The sequence below is a fragment of the Amia ocellicauda genome, chromosome 5, assembly GCF_036373705.1.
Source record: "Amia ocellicauda isolate fAmiCal2 chromosome 5, fAmiCal2.hap1, whole genome shotgun sequence".
In the NCBI taxonomy this organism is placed as follows: Eukaryota; Metazoa; Chordata; class Actinopteri; order Amiiformes; family Amiidae; genus Amia; species Amia ocellicauda.
Genome location: NC_089854.1, coordinates 23,869,295 through 23,889,175, shown reverse-complemented (window position 1 = coordinate 23,889,175; position 19,881 = coordinate 23,869,295). Strand labels below are relative to the sequence as shown.

At 39.0% G+C, this 19,881-nt stretch overlaps 3 protein-coding genes across 4 annotated transcripts in view; 1 reads left to right on the top strand and 2 right to left on the bottom strand.

The window, feature by feature from the left end:
• LOC136749853 (BAR/IMD domain-containing adapter protein 2) overlaps positions 1-4,125 on the top strand; it is a 68,800-nt gene extending 64,675 nt beyond the window's left edge. For both annotated transcript variants that reach the window (XM_066704446.1, XM_066704448.1), the window contains one exon: positions 1,223-4,125. In XM_066704446.1, the coding sequence (XP_066560543.1) occupies positions 1,223-1,292 (70 nt within the window). In that variant the 3' untranslated portion in view covers positions 1,293-4,125. The remainder of the gene's footprint in view (positions 1-1,222) is intronic.
• Positions 4,126-5,512: 1,387 nt separating this feature from the next.
• On the bottom strand, positions 5,513-9,973 carry tvp23b (trans-golgi network vesicle protein 23 homolog B (S. cerevisiae)). Its single transcript, XM_066704444.1, has 7 exons — positions 9,699-9,973; positions 8,969-9,042; positions 8,261-8,405; positions 7,850-7,939; positions 6,777-6,908; positions 6,560-6,688; positions 5,513-6,305 (listed from the first exon to the last, which is right to left on the bottom strand). Exons 1-7 carry the CDS (start codon positions 9,708-9,710, stop codon positions 6,279-6,281), a joined length of 609 nt encoding a protein of 202 aa, XP_066560541.1. The 5' UTR covers positions 9,711-9,973; the 3' UTR covers positions 5,513-6,278.
• Positions 9,974-10,971: 998 nt separating this feature from the next.
• Positions 10,972-18,366, bottom strand: trim16 (tripartite motif containing 16). The gene is made up of 6 exons (XM_066704445.1): positions 17,398-18,366; positions 15,154-15,249; positions 13,719-13,952; positions 12,673-12,844; positions 12,168-12,263; positions 10,972-12,040 (listed from the first exon to the last, which is right to left on the bottom strand). The coding sequence occupies exons 1-6, from the start codon at positions 18,259-18,261 to the stop codon at positions 11,451-11,453; spliced, it is 2,052 nt and encodes a 683-aa protein (XP_066560542.1). The 5' UTR covers positions 18,262-18,366; the 3' UTR covers positions 10,972-11,450.
• Between the last annotated feature and the right edge of the window lie 1,515 nt (positions 18,367-19,881).

Sequence of the window (19,881 nt, the reverse complement as noted above, 5' to 3'; positions counted from 1 at the left end):
TGTTTTTCCCCAGCCTTCTGCTGCATGGCTCTGTCACCATTGACACACTGTCTCTAAATGTATCGTCTCTGGGAGCGGAGGTGGAGGCGAGTCTATCATTGTCCTGTCTCGGTGGTGCTTCTGTCCCTTCACAACCGCTACTTTCTGTAAGAGTCACAGGGATCTGCAAATAATCAGAAAAACATTAGTTGCAAGTCCCTATAATTAAGAGCAATCATTCACTTCATTCTTAAATTCCCTATACACTTAAAATAAGAAAATAATAAGCCATACGTTTCTTTTACCAACTAAATCAACCTATGTACAGTACAGCTCTGGAAAAAAATAAGAGACCACTTAACATTGATTTCTGAACTTGGAGTGGTCTCAATTTTTTCCAGAGTTGTATATAAAACCATATTCATTAATGACACCATGAAACTGTCCTCATAAACCTAGATAATACCATAACATTTTAATACCATAACATAGATAATAACATAATCATTTTAAAAGCTTGTTATAAAAGATGATCATGGAAAAGGAGAGAGGATATGTGACTGAAGTAATTTAGAACAAAACATTGATTTCATCTTCAAATTGATGTACAATGAATTTCAATGAAATACTAACAATATATTTTCTAACTTTTGCGATCTTTGTGCAGTTTCATTTATTTGTGTTTTTTTGTTTAGTTTTGTTTTCCCCCCACTCTGGCATTTGGTTATTTCATTGTTCCTAAAACATGGGCTGCTTCTCAGTTTGTTCTGTGTGTGTGTCCTACTGGGAGCTCTTCTCTGACTGTTGTCTCTTACTGAGAGAGACTGGTACCCTAAACCGGTAGTAGAATCGTCACTTGTGTTGGATCAAAAGGATATGCATGTATGCTTCCCTGTATGCATGTATCATAAAGTCTCCAGGAAGATTGAAAATTTCCATCTAACTGAATACCAAAGGGCCCATTATATGCCACACAGAAATACAAATACCTTTTATTACATTATTTATTGTAATGTAGCCTTAATGTTCTGACAAAAATATAGTTACAATTGTTGTATTAGTAGAGGTTCAAAATGGTAGAATCAGAGAACGATTTGTTGTCCAGACTAAATGGCATGTCACAATTAAAGAAGACCCTATTGATCCAACACAACGTTGCTCTCCTCCTGTAATTGGGCATCTATGGTACCACATTACCACACCATATGTTTCAAATACTAACTTGTTCTCCCCCACTTTGCAGGAATCCTTTCTCCACCATCCGACTCAAGCCAACTGTCACCAATGACCGATCTGCTCCACTCATCCACTAGTGTGCCTAGGGACCACCACAGTCCCCGCATTCTCCACCCTGCCCTCCTCTCTTGACTCCCACCCTGACCCTCTCCCCTTCACTCCGCTGCCACCAACACAGAGGGGGACCCAACTGTGCTTCGGCCTCGCCTCGGGACACCGTCTGGCCCGGTATGAAATGTACAGAGGGATAAAGAATGAGGAACACCTGCTTTAGTGTTGTACAAGGCATCTAGTGCATGCTATTAAAACAATAAAATTAATCCATAAACCAGTAAAACATTAAGTCAGTTTTATGCTTGAGTGCAGACATTTAAAAACAGTTAAACGATCATTATTGCAAACTGCATAAAGGATACCATGTGCTATTTTTTTTTATTCTATTATGTTCTTTATTGAGGCCTAATCCATTCCCTTGTGCTGATCGAAATGGTTTAACCAAAAAGACCCTCGCTCTTTGTGGGTACGAGGAGCCAAATGTATATTCCAAAGCTTTTTTTTTTATTTTGGGGTGGTAGAAACTCTCTCCCTGTAATTTGCCCCTACTTTGATGCCCATTTGCTCCCTCTGTCTTACCTTACATCCTTTTCAAAGTGTTGAAAGGCTCAGGAATTCAGCCACACAGTGTCCCTAAGAAAGACTTGTGCCACTAATCTATGATCTAGTTGCATTGCTTTGTCAGGGTTTTTTAGTTTATTATTTTAACTCTAGGCAATGGAGAAGCACGGAAAAGTATAAACCTCTAACACTAGGCTACTTAGGGTAAACGCTAAAAGAAAATGTTGAATGCTTTTTTAGAACCACATTAGTTATATACTACACCAATTCCCTCCCAGGGGCTTAGGTACATATTTATAACTTATTTTCTACCGACTTTAAACCACACCATGTGTTCAACAAGTTGTGGTTTGGCTCTTTAGTCTGTAATAACTGGAAAGTGTTGCCTAGAGTACAGAACTCCTAGTCGGACAGTCCCCTCCTTGCCTCCTATATAGGATATGATCAGAAAGGCCAGAAAACCAATTAAATCAAAACCATGACCTGTACTTAAAACAATTTATTTTCCCCAAACAAAATATGAATGTAATGCAAAACGTGGAGAAACTAGAGTGTAGCGCAGACAGCTCCCTCCAAGCTGGTGCACCTTAGTGATGGTTTTCATAAGCAATAGCACCCATGAAATTAATATGCAGGTGACAATTAAAGATATATTGTTAAAGCTTTATTCATTTTTACACAAAACTACACTACTTTTTTTTTTTGTTATTTACATTATACAAATAGTTTAAGATTTAAATAATTATCTTGTCAAACTTGTTTATGGAAGGAGAAATCTGCAATCTATTTCTTACACTTAAAGGGTTTAAAAGAATTGTACATAGAATTAAGTTTTTTTTTTTTTTCCTTTTATTCCAGTGTTTCCATTTCTGATTTAAAATTTTAATAAGTATTACTTGTCTACTATTGTTACTCTTCTGCTGTGTTGACAATGTCTTGTTCAGGTTGTAGTAGGATGTCATGATAAGTAAGGGACCAAGACCTTTGCGTGATGCTGCACTTGGGAGGGATCTATACAGGGGTGACCGTGGTCGCCGTTGTCCGATTTGGTGTTCAATTTAATGGTTTGTTAAGGTGAAAGTATTCATCTCGAAAGCACCTTTCTAACTGTCTTTGGTGTGTAGTTTTGCAGAGAAGCCCCTGTAATCAGTGACTGTGAGTTGGCTACTTCAGTGGGCCACTTTTAAAACCAACTGCGTTAATTAGTGGATGTAACAAGCTCAGACTGGTACACTTTGCCTGAAGCTGAAAATATCTGTTAATATTAACACTGATAAAGAATCGCAGAAATCACTATTTCAGAGCAGTTTTACTGCCTGTTACTCGTGTTTGTTCTGCACAAGTATTTGTATATTAGCAATAATCGTGTTCCTTTTTTTGGTTAACTTACCATGAACTGGGCCTCAAAATCAAACGGCACAGACACCCAATAGCACAGCACTGCGGGTCTACTGTTGATTTTGTTGTTTGGTCCAAAGTTTTAAGCAACCTCTACAACAACTGCAGCCTAACGTGCGCTGACGTGTGTGTTTGTGTGTGTGTGTGTATGTACTGTATATAAATAGGAAATTATCAAAGTTGACACTGCTGCTTTTAAGAACTGGAGATATTTGATACAGAGCTGACTAAAGAATCTTTAATGGAGTTATGTGTAGTAAACTCAAACATGGGCACCAAAGATAAAATGGGGGGAAGGGGGGATTGAAATATTGTATTAGACAAAGAATAATATATGTTCTTGCTTTATATGTATTAAAAATGTGTATATATATAAATATATATTTGCAATAGACAACAGCAGTCATTAAAACTATTGTAATACTTTGAAAGCTGCTGTCCTCTTTGTATACATTTTTGAGAAGTATTTCATGTAACCATTATGTGCCCTGAACTTTAGGTAGCAAACCAAGACTCTTGCTCCTCAATAGCCAGGCACACTAACGGGCGTTACTGTGCATTCAGACAGCACATGGGTTTTGCATCGTGCCTTCACTTTTACTGTTCTCGTTGATTTTAATTCGCAACACAGATTGCACAAAAGTAAAATGCAGAAATAAATACAAAATATAGAAATAGCGCCTGCAGACCTGCAAGTGTAACTTGCTCTGACTGTATTCCTGATATGTTAAATCTGTTTTATAGAAATGTAATGTTAAGTTGTGCAAAGATTGATGTATTTGTTCAGTTAGCGAACCTCCTAAATAAACTGTCAGTATCTACATGCAAACTCCAAAAACTCACTTTGGGTATGTAAAATATGGAAGGGGGAAATAATAAAATTACTTTGTGTTCTAATTCTCTTTGTTTCTTTCATTGAAGAGAAAATTGGTTGTTAAAAAACAAAAAGGATTGAAAAGCAGGATTAAAAAGTGATTGTTGAACATGTTGAAGGAGAATGCACAATATGGAACATCTAATGGCTTTTGGGCTTTTTTGTGGAAAATACTCTATTTTTGTGGCTTTTGTAACACCAATTGTAACATTTTTAATTGACTGATCTTGCAAGACCTTAAGTGCTCTCCTGTTTGCAATTTCTTCTGCCCCAGGTGTGTATTATTGTTTTTCAGAGAACACAGAAGTGGGCTACCTCTTTGTAGCCTTATCTGAGGATGTGTGGGATTAGGGGGTAGCCCTGCTAATTTCCCAGTGTTGTTAACTTAGTTCAAAGTCAGCAAGTGAAGTGGACAACAGGCAACAGCCATCACACCGAGACGACCGCGGCGTTCCAGACCCGTCAGACAGTTTATCTTGTTATTCACAACCACATCTCCCGTTTCTCCTTCAGCTGACCAGATTCTGCGCTTCTCTTTATTACTACGTCTAAAGGTTGCTAAAGCTGATTGATGTAGGGGTAAGACATATAATAGCACCCAAACAAATTAAAAATTATCCTGATTTTCAAAAGCAAGTTTAAAATACTGTACAGAAGCTGCTTTAAATTACAAGGTCCTACACATTTCTAGTTAGAATTATGATGGAGAAAGGCAACATCTCTGGTTGTTGAGCTATTTGGCTATAGGAAAGGGCACCCTGTAGTGTAGAGAAACGGTAATGCTCTTTAAGGTAATCCACCATTACCCACCAAGAGGATAAATTAGTTCCACAGAGTATGGTCTAAAATAAGAAGGTAACACTTACACAGATTTAGTGGTACAGCTTTATGTAAGTGAACACCATTTTGTTGCATCCTTCTCTCTGTACAAACAATCTCTAATTCAGAGGGATTCTCCTAAAAGCTTTACATTACTATAGCTATAGGTAAGAGGCTTTGTCCTGTCACTGGCAGAGATGCCCAGGCAGGAGTTGCTGCCTGCTGTAGTTACAATTGTCACCATGGCAATTTTACATGCCAAATTTGCACGCTGATTGTATGTGTGAGGATGGGTGCGACTGGGTTTCCTTCCTTTGATATGAAGTGAAAAAGGAATTTCACCTTTTCTACAATTGTATCAGAAGACTTACTGTTTGCAAACCAGGTACTTCTCCTCTCATTAGTCATGGCAAAAACACTAATTACTTGGTCTGTATCAGTATTGTTCAATGATATTGCCTCCTTTCTACACTAGAGTACAGCTAAATATTTACACTTCTTGAACATTTCAGTTTTAAAGTTGCAGATTCACTCTCTCCAAGAAAGTGATCCATCTTGAAAAGTGATAAGAAAGCACACTCAAAACATTGGTTTAATAAATATTTACAAAGGGTTTGTTTATTTTCCCCTCTATGTCTTTAAGGTAATGTACAAATACATCTGGACAATGTGCAAGAAGGAATAAAAATCTATTGCTTAAGTAAATGTCAAAACCTTCTAAAGGAAAATATCCCAACTAAAAGAGAAATTAAACCAACAAAACCCAAAAGGACCATCCTTATAAATCAAACACTCACCCATTCATGGATAAACCCAAGCAAATGCTTAATCCTGCAGTTAACTCTTCCAATCATCAAGCTGTTACTGTTAATAATATAAACCCTTTGGCTTCAGATTGATGCCATAATAGAAAAGCTATCAAGCTATGGAATACCAAAAAGCTAATGCCCAAATTATCCTAATACAGTTGTCAAATTTCAAAATTATTTACATGATTCCCTCTCACTGCTGAAATCTAGACTTGTTCAAATACATTTTAAAGGACAGTTTGTAATACATTGCGTAGAGGCTGGGGTAGAGTAACTACAGGTTTCCACACAAACAAATAATTGTTTATCATCAATATAACAGCAGGGGTGGGGTATAGCATCTCTTAAATGCATGTTGTAGGTCTGTCATTGCTTTGTTAGTGTCACACATCTGGCTTCACCGATATAATTAATACCTTTAGAGAAGATCACCTGAAGACTCGCTACAGGGCTGAAACAGAGTATCTTTCCACAGTCCACTTTTATGAAAATATCTTTAGCTATAACTATATTACAGCTGGAACCTCTTCACCACCTCCCAAGTGCCTCTATGATCCTTCTTCTTTAGCCATCGCCTGTTTAAAACACAAAACACATTTTTTAATATACTCATAACCTGTTGAAAAAACAGTACATCTGACAGAAAAACAGCTACAACAGGAGAGTCAGTAATACAGGCCTAATTTATTATGTTACGAAACCAAAAAGACCAATTGCGATGCTGTCTGACGGTACTGGAACTACTCAAGAGACGGATGAAAGATGACACACATTTGCGCCTCTTTAGGTACAACAGGATTAATCTGAAAACATGAAAACGAACACACACCTGCCGAAAGAACTGTCGGCCAAAGTAACTGGTGGCCATGTTCTTCAAAGTCCTTCTGCTTCCTACTTTGCATCTGACATAACCATAGAGGTTGGCCCCCTGCAACACTACACCCATGGTCACCACGGCCTGAAAAGCAAAGGACAGGACAGCTTGTTATCATCTGAATAGATTGTGTTTAAATAACATCATAATAATGATAGATGTCAAAACTCACCAGCCACTTAATTTCGAAGGAGATGAGACTGCTGAAAGCAAAGATGACCCAGATGATGGGACAGATAACCAGGCCCAGCCAGAAGATACGAGACTCCGAATCAGAGGCCACTTTCTTCCCTTGAGCAGAGGCCTGGAAAACCATTCAATCAGATCATATTCTGTTTTTTTCATTTACGCAACTTATTTTTTAACAAGGTCAACTATAAAGAGGACATTCTGAGTTCCAAAGCAATATCAATAAAACCCCTTCTTTCTAAACTTGACCAAGGTCTCATCCTAGTGTACAAGGTGAGAGAACAGACTCCGTTATTCATTTAAGGTATTCTGTTGTCAAAACTGGGTCAACACATTGGTGTTTATGATGCATCTGTTACCAGGATGCATTTTATTTTAAGGATAAGACCAAAGAGATAAACATTCAACTATTAGTTAACGATGGTGACTATCGACGAGTGAATCCAACATTCAAAAGTTTAAAAAAATAAATATACATTTTATTTTAAAGCCTGTACTGTTGTGTAGCTGTAATGAAGATTGACGGGAGGTGGGGTTTGTTTGGCTAAACTAGAACTTGCAAACAGAAAAGTACTGCATGGAAATACTTTGACAAAGCAAATTACCACTTAAGTGTATAATATGTGCAGAGCAATTAAACTACCAATAATCTACAAATGGTATGTTTACCACCTAAAAGCCAAACTCCCTTCTGCAACACAAGCAATGACAGAAAAGGAAAAAAGACCACAACAAACAAATTCATATTAATAAGCTAGCTACATACATAGCCAACTATTCAAATAGTCATCGACACCAGCTGTAGAATTATCGATAAACAGTGTCACTGCAGAAAGAGTCTGGACAACAGAGTTTAGTGCTTCAAGAGTTGTTGCATTAAGAACTGAAAAATAAATACTACAAAAGTTTGTATTTGTTGTTTGTTTTTGGTTTTAAATAAATGTATTGCCATTGTATGTATGAGTGTATTCTCATGTTTTTGGTACATTTAAAACTCCTCACTTCTGCAGCACAACACTATATTTTAATCTCATGTCCAGGAGCTGTGCTACACACCTTCCGAGACTCAAACACCCAGTGGCTCTTCCCGTCATCATCCACCTGGTTCCACCAGCGCAGTCCTACCATCAGTCTCCCTGTGATGTTCTGAGGGGGCAGATGTTAAAAATGTGAGTAAAAACCAAAAGGACACATATAAGCATACCTGTAGGCAACAGCACAGAAAACGTTTCCTCTACTGGGAGAACCTCAGAATGAATCGGCGCCTCTTCTATAAAAGAGACTGAGAAAAGAATCGCTGTTAAATGTGCTGCTTTCTGTGTCTAAATATTCACACTCACAAAATAACACCTGCTTTAGAACAAGTAGGAAAGTGCTTCCTCTAAATACAAAAAGTTTATATTATTTTCTAAATGCATGAAGTTTAAACTCTTATCACACGTGTCAGCTCCTTTCAAAGAAACCCACCTTGACCGTCCAGAAGTCACAGGAAAGCAAGAGGATGATGGTGACCATGCAGGCGATGAAGCTGCTGCTCAGGATCCCACACAGCAGGTACACCAGGATCGCACTGATCCGGAAGAACAAGTGGAAGAAGGAGGCCAGTGGATGCCTGAAACACAGGAGTATCGGTGCGTGATTGACTGCATGTCTGTGTCAACATGTGTGCAGGATCTCAGGACCATTCCACAATGTCTTACGATGGACAGATGAAAGCAGTCCGTCAAATGAACTGTTCTGGAGATACAGCATTTATTCGCCTCTGTAATCAAAGTCACAAAATATAAGAAACCCACTACCCTACTGGTTTTTATTCCAACGGAATTCTCAATTACTTAATGTAACCTTAATTTAAGTAGATTTGACTTTTAAAATTGTGTAATAAAAGAGTTGGATCATAAATAAGTTATATATACAATTCTATACTTAAACCACCTACTGTTTAAAATAATTAAAAGGCTCTGATTTAGGAAATTATTTGTCCAATTAAGGGTTCAATTAAGTAATTTAGATTGGAACAAAAAATAGCAGGGTAGGGGGTCCTCCAGGATCAGGACTGGGAACCCCTGCATTAAGAAATGGCCCATTCTGCAAAAAAAACTTTTTGTGTGTGAAAAAAACAAACTTGACATTACAGAGGTGGTAAAACTTTAATGTCAGGTTTTAAAACTGCACCTGATCTTTGATTTCCTTGACTTTCTGGGAGATTCATCCTCTGCATCGAACAAGGACACGTCTTCGTTAGAATCCTACAACACGAAGAGGTTCAGAACAAACTCCTAATCATCACTCGTATATGTTTTGCAAAGTTAAAGCTGGTACACTGGTAAACTCGAGGACGTAATGTTTTCATAAAATACGCTACAAGAAAAATACACTTTAAAAAACATGTTTGACAGTATGAACTACAGATCTCGGGGTCTAACCACTCCTGTTACTTTGTATATAAAATACACAAATGCTTACAAAACATACCGACAGGAGCTACAAATAAGTCCGTTATTAACCTGTGTGAGCGGACTGATGTTTATACTGCAGTCCTCAAGCTTTTGCAGAATAAACTCTGTAACTTCTAGATAATGTGGTTCACCACCTTGTAAATGTGAGGAAGTCGGACAAAACACAAAACCCTGATAGTAAATTATGTGCAATTGACTAGAACTGCTCCAAACTAAATCAGACAGGATGCAACGAACATAGAATTAAATTACTTATTTCTCTGTGTGTTATTTTTAAACGAAGGAAATATCCCGGCTGTGTTTTATTTTCAGCTAACTGAAAACAATTGTAAATCTGCATATTTCATAGTACTTCACCACAACAACAAGAAAAACTAAATGAATAGATCATATGTTTTAAAAAAAAAAATACAAAATACTAATAAATACAGCAGCTGTTGACTTACTTGTCTCATCATTTTGAAGTCACACACTTCCGGTAAACGTGTACCCAAACAAAGGTGTCCTGGACGCGCCTGAAGGACCCCGACCGGGAACACGCAGTAGGCTACAGCGAAACCAGTTTAGATTGAATTATATCGGTGTTTATGTCATATCATCGCAGTAGTACCACAGATTGTCCGAAGTAGATCATATAGACTCGGTTTACGTGAGATAGAGCCATAAAAAAACAAAATGTCAGTGTACATGTAGGATAACGTCACGGTGCGCAGACTGCGTTGGGACTGCTCTAGTTGTGTCCGCAGCCGCCTACAGGTTACCGGAAACATACGAAGAGTACGAGGAATAACGACGTTTTTTAATTTTAATGTTTTTAATGGGCTTAATGTATATAATGTGATTTAGATGTACTTTTAATTCATACATATAGATGTTATGTCATCACAAGTCATTATTTGAGATCTTCCTTAAGCGTTTGGAAGAGAACTCTGAATGAATGCACTAATGCATGCGTTTTCATCCTCATTCATACAATTCTCTGCTTTATAAATGTATTCCGTACATTTATTTGATATTTATTCGAGAAACTGTGGCAGATGTCAATAATAGATTTACACTCAATATCGACCCCTAGCCATAAGGTTTGTGATTGGCTGTGCTCACTTTAAGCTTTGGCCTAGATTTAAGTCTAGACTCTGGTTATAGTAAGGTTTATTCAGATATACAAGCAAAGGTCAGACTGGTGTTACAGTTACACTGAAGTTGTGTTTCTATTGGCTTGACTGAAATGGTATTAGGTGAGGATTCAGCATACCATCACATTTTGATGTGGGCAAGGGTTGGGGTTCTGGCTATGGTACGAACGAGTTGAATTTACCACCTTAAGATCAAAATCTCAGCCTTTACTAAATCTAAAACTAAACCTAATTTTTTACCAACCCTCATCTAAGCAGATCATTTGGCTGATGGGGTCCTTAACAAATAGGCTACCTAGCCCACACCCATAGAGAGACTAATGCCTCAACAAAAATCATAGTGTAAGAGTCTGGCTGAGCTGGAAAGCAGGCCAGAGCAAGATAATGTGCTTTTTGCAATGCAAAAACATATTAAACTAAACAAGGAAGGTAGAAGGACTATGTTAATGGTAACTTTAAACCTGAACCTTTACCAACCCTAAGTTGTTAGACGTAATGCTTTCAGCTGTGAAATATGTTTTCTGTATTTATCAATAATATTTTAAAAAGTCTGAGGATGAGGCACAATGATGACAAATTGTAATATTGTAACTTTCATAACTTATTTAATTATACAATTGGTGAACAAATGCAACAATCATTACAAAAATGAAATTGGCTTCACATTAACACTTTCTGTGTTTTTTTACTTTGATTTCTACAGTATTTCAGAGGAGTAATTTATATACATTCCCTCACACACTATCCCATTTTATTGAATTATGGAAAAGCAGCAATGACAGCATTTCCAAACCACTTTTAATCACAAACAAGATGATTAGACACCTTGGAGATGTTATAGAAATAGATCAGAGACAGTTCCACACACCTTAGTATCACTGTATCCCATTCTCTATACAAAGTGCATCAGGCATAGCTGCTTGCAGGTATGTTGACAACAAATATCCTCTATCTCTGCCGATAATCTTGGCTTTTGCCCAGATTTCTTTTTTTTTTTTTTGACGCTGGAAATATGAGAGTGGCAGCAAGCAGTGCGTTTCTGGACTGTTGGTTACTTTGGTGTTAAGGAAGCTCAGAGTCTGAGGGTGGTGATGGGCTCTTCGAACGAGGAACCTCCCCAGGGCTGACCAGCAGAACCACGTTCTCCTTCTTGGAGAGCCAGAAAGCCGGGTAGAGTGGCTCACGGAACTCGAGCGCCTGGTACTTGTGAATGAGAGTCATGGTGTCATTGACTCCGTAGAAACTCAGGATCCCCCGGGCGTAGTCAACATACACCCCGATGCGGGTGAACGGGTCTGCTTTGAGGGGCGTCGCCACGTCGCTGTGCCAGGCGGAGAACTCCTTGCCGTTCCAGCCCAGGCACCAGGAGAAGTCGTTGCCTGTGATGCAGCTGTTGCTCTCCTGGCCCTGGCGGTCGATGCTCTTGTAGGTGAGCCCCACGTGGGTGCCCTCCCCCCTGATGTCTGCCTCAAAGTAGTGTCTGCCCAGGTAGAAGCTGTTGGTGGCGAGCACCTGCCGCCAGTGTGTGAAGCGGTCGGGGACATCAGGGTAGGGATGCTGCCACGGCGTGGTGTTCGTCACCTTCCTGTTCTCCTTCGTGAGACGCAGGTACTTGTGCGCCGTTTCTGGGTCAAAGGTCACGGTGGCAGAATCTGGAAAATGGAGGAGGGGAAGGTTGATGAGTGGGTTTATTTTTTATATTTTTTTTTCAACAGTTCAGAAAATAAATTATATGTCCGATGAACAGATGGTCTGCATGTCATTACTGAACAAACTCACAATTAAGGAATTCCAGGCGGGTCTTTGGCTCTGCCACTGAGCTGTGATGTTTAGCTGTGAATAACGGCTGTACTGTGGTTTTTATACTACAATTATCTGAGAGAGAGAAAAAAGAGATGAATGGTTATTATCAGATTCACACACTGAAAGTTGCAGTTGCATTTCCACCATTGTTTTCATAGTCAGCTGTACTAGAGGAACTTACAAAATGAAGTGTCAGGTGAAGTCTTGTTTTGCTTAGTAAACATCTTCATTCTAGGTCTTTCCCAGGTAATTCATATATTTGTATTTTACCTCTTTATCAATTACTCCCAGTAAAGCAAATTACTTTTACAGAAGAGTGATAGGAATGTGTTGCAACGCTGACTAATGCAGAGTTACTCAGCAAGCTTTTTGTCTGTTTGTGAACTTAATTACCAGGTATGCTCTACACCTCATTATGACACACTTAGACAGCAGTTTTCTGTTAGCTGTTGCTCAATGCACGCCTTGTCTTGAGCTTCACCATTTTTGCAGATGCCCTTGAGGTTGTCTCTGTAGGTGTTGAGCAGACTGTTACAGATCTCGTGCGTGGCCTCGATCACCACTCGGCTAAAGTTGGGGAGACGGTCCATCAGGCGGATGTAAACCCCAGGCAGAGTGACATCAGGGGTTCCCCGTTTCCAGTCACTGTACTCCTAGAACAACACCATTAAGAAATTTAATCTCTGTGCCTTGTACTTAACATAATGTGGGATTTAATGGCTCACCCCCGTGTCTCTAAGGGGTCAGTGCAGGGCAGTGGTTAGTGAATCCTGTATAAATGGGTACCCATGCAAATTGCTTTGGATAAAAGCATTGAAAATTAAAGTAACAAAAATGAAGAAGTATTCTTCCAAGTCCCAGCTGTCACTAGCCTCGCATTAACACTACCTTTTTTCTTCAATGATGTTTAACTTTATTTTTATTTTAAACGTGTGTCCTGTCCTATGATAGACTTGGTGCACTTTTTTGACCATGCTTATGCATTTCTGCAGTAAAATCAAGGGTTAAATTAAAACCATATATTAAAAAAAAGCTTTAATGCTCTTCGTTTTTTAATTTACTCTGCGTCATTGTAGTTCCTTTCAACTGTCAAGTGCTATGATACGATTGTAAAAATATCACTACGATTGTCATCCAAAATGTAAGTATGATGAACAGAAACAAGTGCTTGCTTGTTTCCTGTACAGTAGAGATTGTATTAAAAAGCAAACAGATCTCCTTGGCAATGATTAAAAAGCAGTGATGTTTGTCCTGTAGGATGTTTCAAAACTACCTATTGCTATTTTTGGATAAACAAATACAGGAAATGGTGTATATGTACATCATGTACTAAAAAAGACCAAAAAACAGGTTTGCCATCCATTTCCAGAAAGCATAAGATGTCAAAGCACATCATTGCATTTAGCTTTCCATCTTGGTCAAACTGGTCTTCAACAAACAATGTGTAAACGTTTCCAATGAACTATGTGTGGCTAAAAACATGTTGAGCAGACTGGGTGTACAGGAGAAGTCACTGCGGTGCAATACCTGCAGGAAGTCAATATCATTCTTGATCTTCGACAGCTTCTCCACCTGCGTCTGTGTTTTCTTCAGCTCGCCACACTGCTGCTCTATGTGGGCCTTGATTCCCTCCGCCTGCTTGATGGCAGAGCTTTCTTCATTTTCCAAAAACTCCTTCACCTCTTTCTTGGCCTTCTCCACCTCCTCCAGCAGGAGCAAGAACTGTTGTTCAATGGTGACTTTGACCTCCTTCACAGAATTCTGGAGGAGATAAGAACAGCCACAAGGAGATATTATCAATGGTGGTTCACCTGTGGAACTGAATTCTTGGTTGCTAGCGGGGCAGCGTTCACAGGCACCCGCACAAAAAACCTTATTGCACAAGAACATTTGTACCAGCACATTCAAATATTTGTTTTCACTTTCTTTTCTTATTATATCCCTAGCAGGGTGCTGAACCAGGAATGGGCCAGATGATGCAATGCTATTCAATCATACCATGTCAATCAGAGATATTTGCTTCTTGGCCTTGGTTAACACAAAATACTAGGAGTGTTAGTTATGGTCCACCAGTACAGGTTTATTTATGTCTCATTGTGTTTCTTAACTAAAATGATATCTTTCACAAAAAGCATCACACAAAAAAGCACTACAGTGAGAGGGGTTAGATAAATAGGATACAATAAAGCTTAATATAATAAGTGAAGCAAAAAATACATAAACTATAACAAATGTGGTGAATAAATGGAATACAGTATGCTTGAACAATAAGCATGCAGAAAGCCCAAGATCTAGTTTGTATTCAAGAGACTAATTGCACACAATAAAATGTTTGGCTGTGAGCTTTCAAGTGGCAGATTAATTGCTCTAAATTTATGTTTCGTCCGACCAATTAAGTAAGTAGCTGAAATGACCTTGTGTGATTTTCTCTCAGGCAGTGTCACATGACACTTCAGGAATGCAGCACCTCGGCTTGCTGTTCGCATATCTGCCAAGCAAATCTCCGGATTTAGGTTGTTATAAGCAATTGTGGGAATGTAACGCTATGTAAATGATATTTTTAAGTCTTCTGCACAGTCCTTAGCATGAGATTAAAGCGTTTTCCACAACCCAGATAAAGTAACCAATAGTGGACAACCACAAAGAAAAGTTGAACATTTTTCAAGTTCTTTGCCATATACTTTAGTTAAACAAGGTTATATATAGGAAGATAATTGCTTTCATGTGTATCACAAAGCTTACTGTTACCATAATTCTCTGATCCATGATCCAGTTAATTTAAGAGGCAAATAAGGGCAGGCTTTGAAGACGTTCCTTCTAGATGGGTTTTCTTGTATAGTGTATACAACATGTAAAAACTTCTATAAACACATGTACAGGGATGGTAAAGGCTACTGAAGTTACATGTATTGTAGAGAAGCTCGTCAGCAGTACAGTAGCAGGGATTGTGAGACAAGGTTACCTCAATGGAAACAGTGTTGCTCTCTAGCTTGTTGATGGCGTTCTCCGCTGCGGTCATGGTTTTGGTCATTTCTGCCTGCTTCTTCTGCAGTTCTTTCTGAAGAAACAAAAGAACCTGGAGCATAAACTTTAAGAGGAAGACAAATCGCAGATGAGTGCAAATCAGTGCAAGTTTCAACAATAATTAACTGCATTCCTCAAACAGGCCCAGACACGGTTCCGGGATGCAACACCAATCAAAACCGATTTCTGAACATGCTTCTATGGAACCAGCTGACTTGCCAGAGCTCTTTAAAACAAGACCTCGATATCTGCAATACAGTAAAGCATCTCCCTCATCACCCATCTGCATGGGAAATAGAGAGAATGTTGATATGGAACCATACTCCTTTATTCTTAAATATTTGCTTTTTGAAACAAAATATACAGGCATTGTTTTACATTAACTTTTAAAGTGAAGTTCGGAAAGGAGGGCAACCCCAGTCTCACAACCGACTTCCATGTCCATTATGAGGCAGATTTACATAAGATTACCTAGAATACATCCTATTGAGCATTTCAGATAATCTTGTAAACTTTGTAAATGACATTTCCAAACTAGAAATGTCCAGCCCTGAGGCCACAGACATCACAGTGTGTCCCACACTAAGGTGATCCAAACTTCAATTCAAGAGAACAATGGTCATTCACATTCTGGTCATTTCTTTTGGTACCAGAATGGGATGTATATGTTCGTATTAAAACATTCCACACCTAAATTAACAGCTGTATTTATACCTCACTTTATATACCTCCCCATCACTAAATACCTAAAATATTTCAATGTAACTCCATCGTCCCCAATGCAAGTACATTTTCCTTACAAATGTAAAAGACTTGTAGATTTTTTTCTGCTAGAAATGTGTTAATTATGAAATGTATATGAGAAAACTCTGTATAATTGTATAACCCCGTATAAACATCTGCAGTTGCATGATCTCCTGATTATTTACTTCCCTATATGACTATGCAAATACTACAGTAAAAGCAGCTTTCAGTTTTCCGATAAAGTAACACAAAATTAAAATGAAGATCAAATTTCCAGAGTGACCCAAAAAAAAACAACAACAAGGAATTAGAAGTCTAGAAAGAAATGGAATACATTCCAAATTCTCAGGCATTGGGATACATTAGTGACTAGAACGATTGTCCACTAAAACACTTTCAATAGGAAATTAGATTACAAAACAGAAACTGTGTCCTTTTTCTTGTGCATGTGGTTGCTAAGAGATGCCAGACAGTGTGCCTTTTAATCCACATGGCTGTACCAGCTGTTGTTCAGTTAATCACCTGACTTCATCAGCGAATGCCATAGGGAGAAGTTTAAATAAAAATTAAAGGTGTCCCTTCTTTAAAAGGAACTCCTTCATGGCAAGCTGCAGCAGCATGTATCAACATAATTTAAAGCGGAATAAAAACATCAGTTAAACCTGAATGATGAGAATCTCCAGTTGTGTAAATAGGAACTTTTTTGTTGTTTTAATTCTGTAACAATTCTTTGGGAAGCTACACAATCAGTTCTTTTTTTTGCTACAGGAAAAAGGTATACACAAATGTTTTTTCTTGATTTGTTATGTACATACATATAGTTCAAGTAAAAGGTTATATCAAGGTATCAGATATCTGAAACTAAAGAGACAGTATCATGTTATTCAACAGTAGGGTGTCGGCCAGGTGATGACAATGAATGAATGTGCTCTCCTTTTCAATCTTACACACTGTATTTTGTGATTCACTTAATGAAAGACAGTTTGAGCCTACTGGGTTGGTTTCAACCTAATGAATGAAATTCAAAGGAGAAAAATCCCAGTAGGAAGTGAAGAAAATATACCTTTTTGTTGTTGTTGCTTTTAACCCAAATATGACTTCTTAACTAGGCTGAACTAAATACACCTGCATTTCACCTGAATATTGATACCTATTCTTTCAGAAACCAGGAGAAACATTTTTACAGAGGAAAGTATTTGCTAGATTCATCAGGAAACACTACATAATTAAAACATGACCTCAGAATAAAATAAAAATTAAAAAAATGTTTTTAAAAAGGTGGCAATTGTGGTGTGCCAACTTGAATGCATGGTTGGCTCATTTTTGAATACATCACATAACTAAATCTTGGTCAATTAAGAGAAGTAAGCTGTAATGACCTAGGGAAACTAAATTATATGTGCCAGCAGGTGTTTTGGCATCGCTCGCATGACTCTACCTCAATCCACTTCTTCGCCTCACCCACGGGCATGGTCTTGTGGCCCTCGTGCTCCTCCTCAGCCGTGCAGTCCTGGCAGATGCAGCACTCATCCACCTGGCAAAAGAGTTCCAGGGGCATCTTGTGCGTCTCGCAGGTCCTCCGCTCGATGTCCGTCAGCGGGTCCACCAGGCGATGGCTCTTGAACTTGCTTTTCTCTAAGTGAGGTCGGAGGTGGCTCTCGCAGTAGGAGACCATGCAGGTGAGGCAGGACTTCTGAGCCTTGGAGGGCGCCTCGATGCAGGAGTCGCACATCACATCATCTTGGCCCAGAGTGTCCACTGTCTTGTGTTCCTCTGTGGGTGGCTTTATACTCTCTTCTTCCACCTTCTTTTCTGCTTTATTACATTCACCTGCCTTCTGTTGGTCATCCGCTTTCTTGGGCTCCTCAGCTTTCTTGGGCTCCTCAATTGTTTTAGGAGAGTCCTCTACTGTTTTAGGCTCCTCAGCTGTCTTTGGCTCCTCTACTGGTTTAGGCTCCTCAGCTGTCTTTGGCTCCTCTACTGTTTTAGGCTCCTCAGCTTTTACGGGCTCCTCAGCTGTCATTGTCTCCTCTACTGTTTTAGGCTCCTCTGCTTTCTCAAGCTCTCCTCCCCCTGTCCCATTCACCAGGGGCTTCTGCTCAAGCTGGGGTCTGCCCTCGAATGTCTGCTTGCACTGGGGACAGCTGTAACCCTCATTGTCCTTCTTCTTGACCCAGCTGTGCTCCAAGCAGGAGCTGCAGAAGCGGTGACCACAGGCAATGATGACAGGACTCTTGAAAGGCTCAGTACAGACAGGACAATAAGGCTGGTCTGGAGCCTCTTCTGTGCTGTTGTCTGCCATTGTGTTCTAGTTTCACCTTTATATACTTCTGTTCACTCTGTCACCTGGAGAACGAGTGGTAGAAAAAACTAGAGCAGCAGACCACACCTTTGGCATGTGCAACGTCAAACTGGTTTCAGAGCTCCACCTCCTCTCCCCGCTGAGTGCAGCTGTGCAGGGAGGCGGGACAGAGCAGCAGTGGGCGGGAAGATATCATAGAGCTTCAGGACATCTTGAAACATGTTTTGCCACTGTAGCGTCGCTCCATGGTCTTCAGATCTAGTGTCTGTCTTGGTGGGCAAAAACTACATCATCCATAGTTCTTTGAATTGTGAAGGCAAGCACTGGCCATGATTTAGAGCCATTGTGGAAAGAAAATGCGACCTGCAATTTCTAAAAAGGCAACCTTGCATGGCTTATTTTTTCTTGCTTACAATGCCATTCGGAACACAGGAAATCCGGTAAATGACATTAGGAGACATTAGGAGGCATTATCTCTTGTTAGATTAGATTTTCGTAAGCATTTAAAACCAATAAAGTTCAGCTGCAAATCACAAAAGTGTTCACTATACTGCAAAACATGACCAGAGAGCTATCAGACTCCACCTGGAGTTACAGATTACATAACAATCCCTTATCACTCATGAGCAAATAACTAAAAACAAACAAACCCACCATATATGTTCACTGAATCTATTACATTATACAATACTTCAAGACAAACAAGTGGTGCAGCAGAGTCTGACCTGCCTTTAATGACTGTATTTCGAGGGCTGGAGTGTTGTCTCCAGGGGATGCCTAATGGACTCATTTGCAGCTATGAGAAGGCAGTGGAAACCTCTCTCTCATTGCACAGTCAATCAGTCAATCCAGCAACTGGGTGGAACGCCTCCAGTCATATTAAAGGCCATTTAACAGGCTATTCAGTGTAGTTTTGGTTGGTTTGAGTTATTTTTTAGCTTACAGCCCCTGTGATTTTTATGTTGTTCTCTCTCTCTCTCTCTCTCTCTCTCTCTCTCTCTCTCTCTCTCTCTCTCTCTCTCTCTCTCTCTCTCTCAATTCACAAAAGAATCACAGATTCCTATATTGAGAAAATGGCAGATAGTTATTAAAAATAAAATGCTATGGCACTTTAGGTATTGAAGGAACACAGCTAATTAGTATTTATGATATTTAACACATTTAACTGGTAAAACTCTCATGAAGAAATCAGATTATCAGATTATTTCTTATTTATTTCTATGTAAGCAGTTCTAGTAAGAAGTCATGCTGCATGCCCTATCATCATAAAACTTTCAATACACTTCCTTAACCAAGCACTCAACTCCAGATGGATAACTATAGGAGATATGCTTAAACATTGAACACATTTAAATTATCCATACAGATAAAGAAAGATCTGAGATCAGTCTCACCAAAATAAAGAGCAGCACAGTGTTTGAAAAGTAATTATTGGAACTGGTTTTCATTTGACTTTCATTGCCTCACAGGGAACTTCAAATTGGTCACATGCTGCCATCTAGTGGTAACTAACCATAAATACCTTGAGACACCTCTGAGTTAACTACAATAATAATAATAGTATAATAATTATAAATTAAGTTTGCAAATTCAACATTTCAATCAATTAATTGTGCCTCT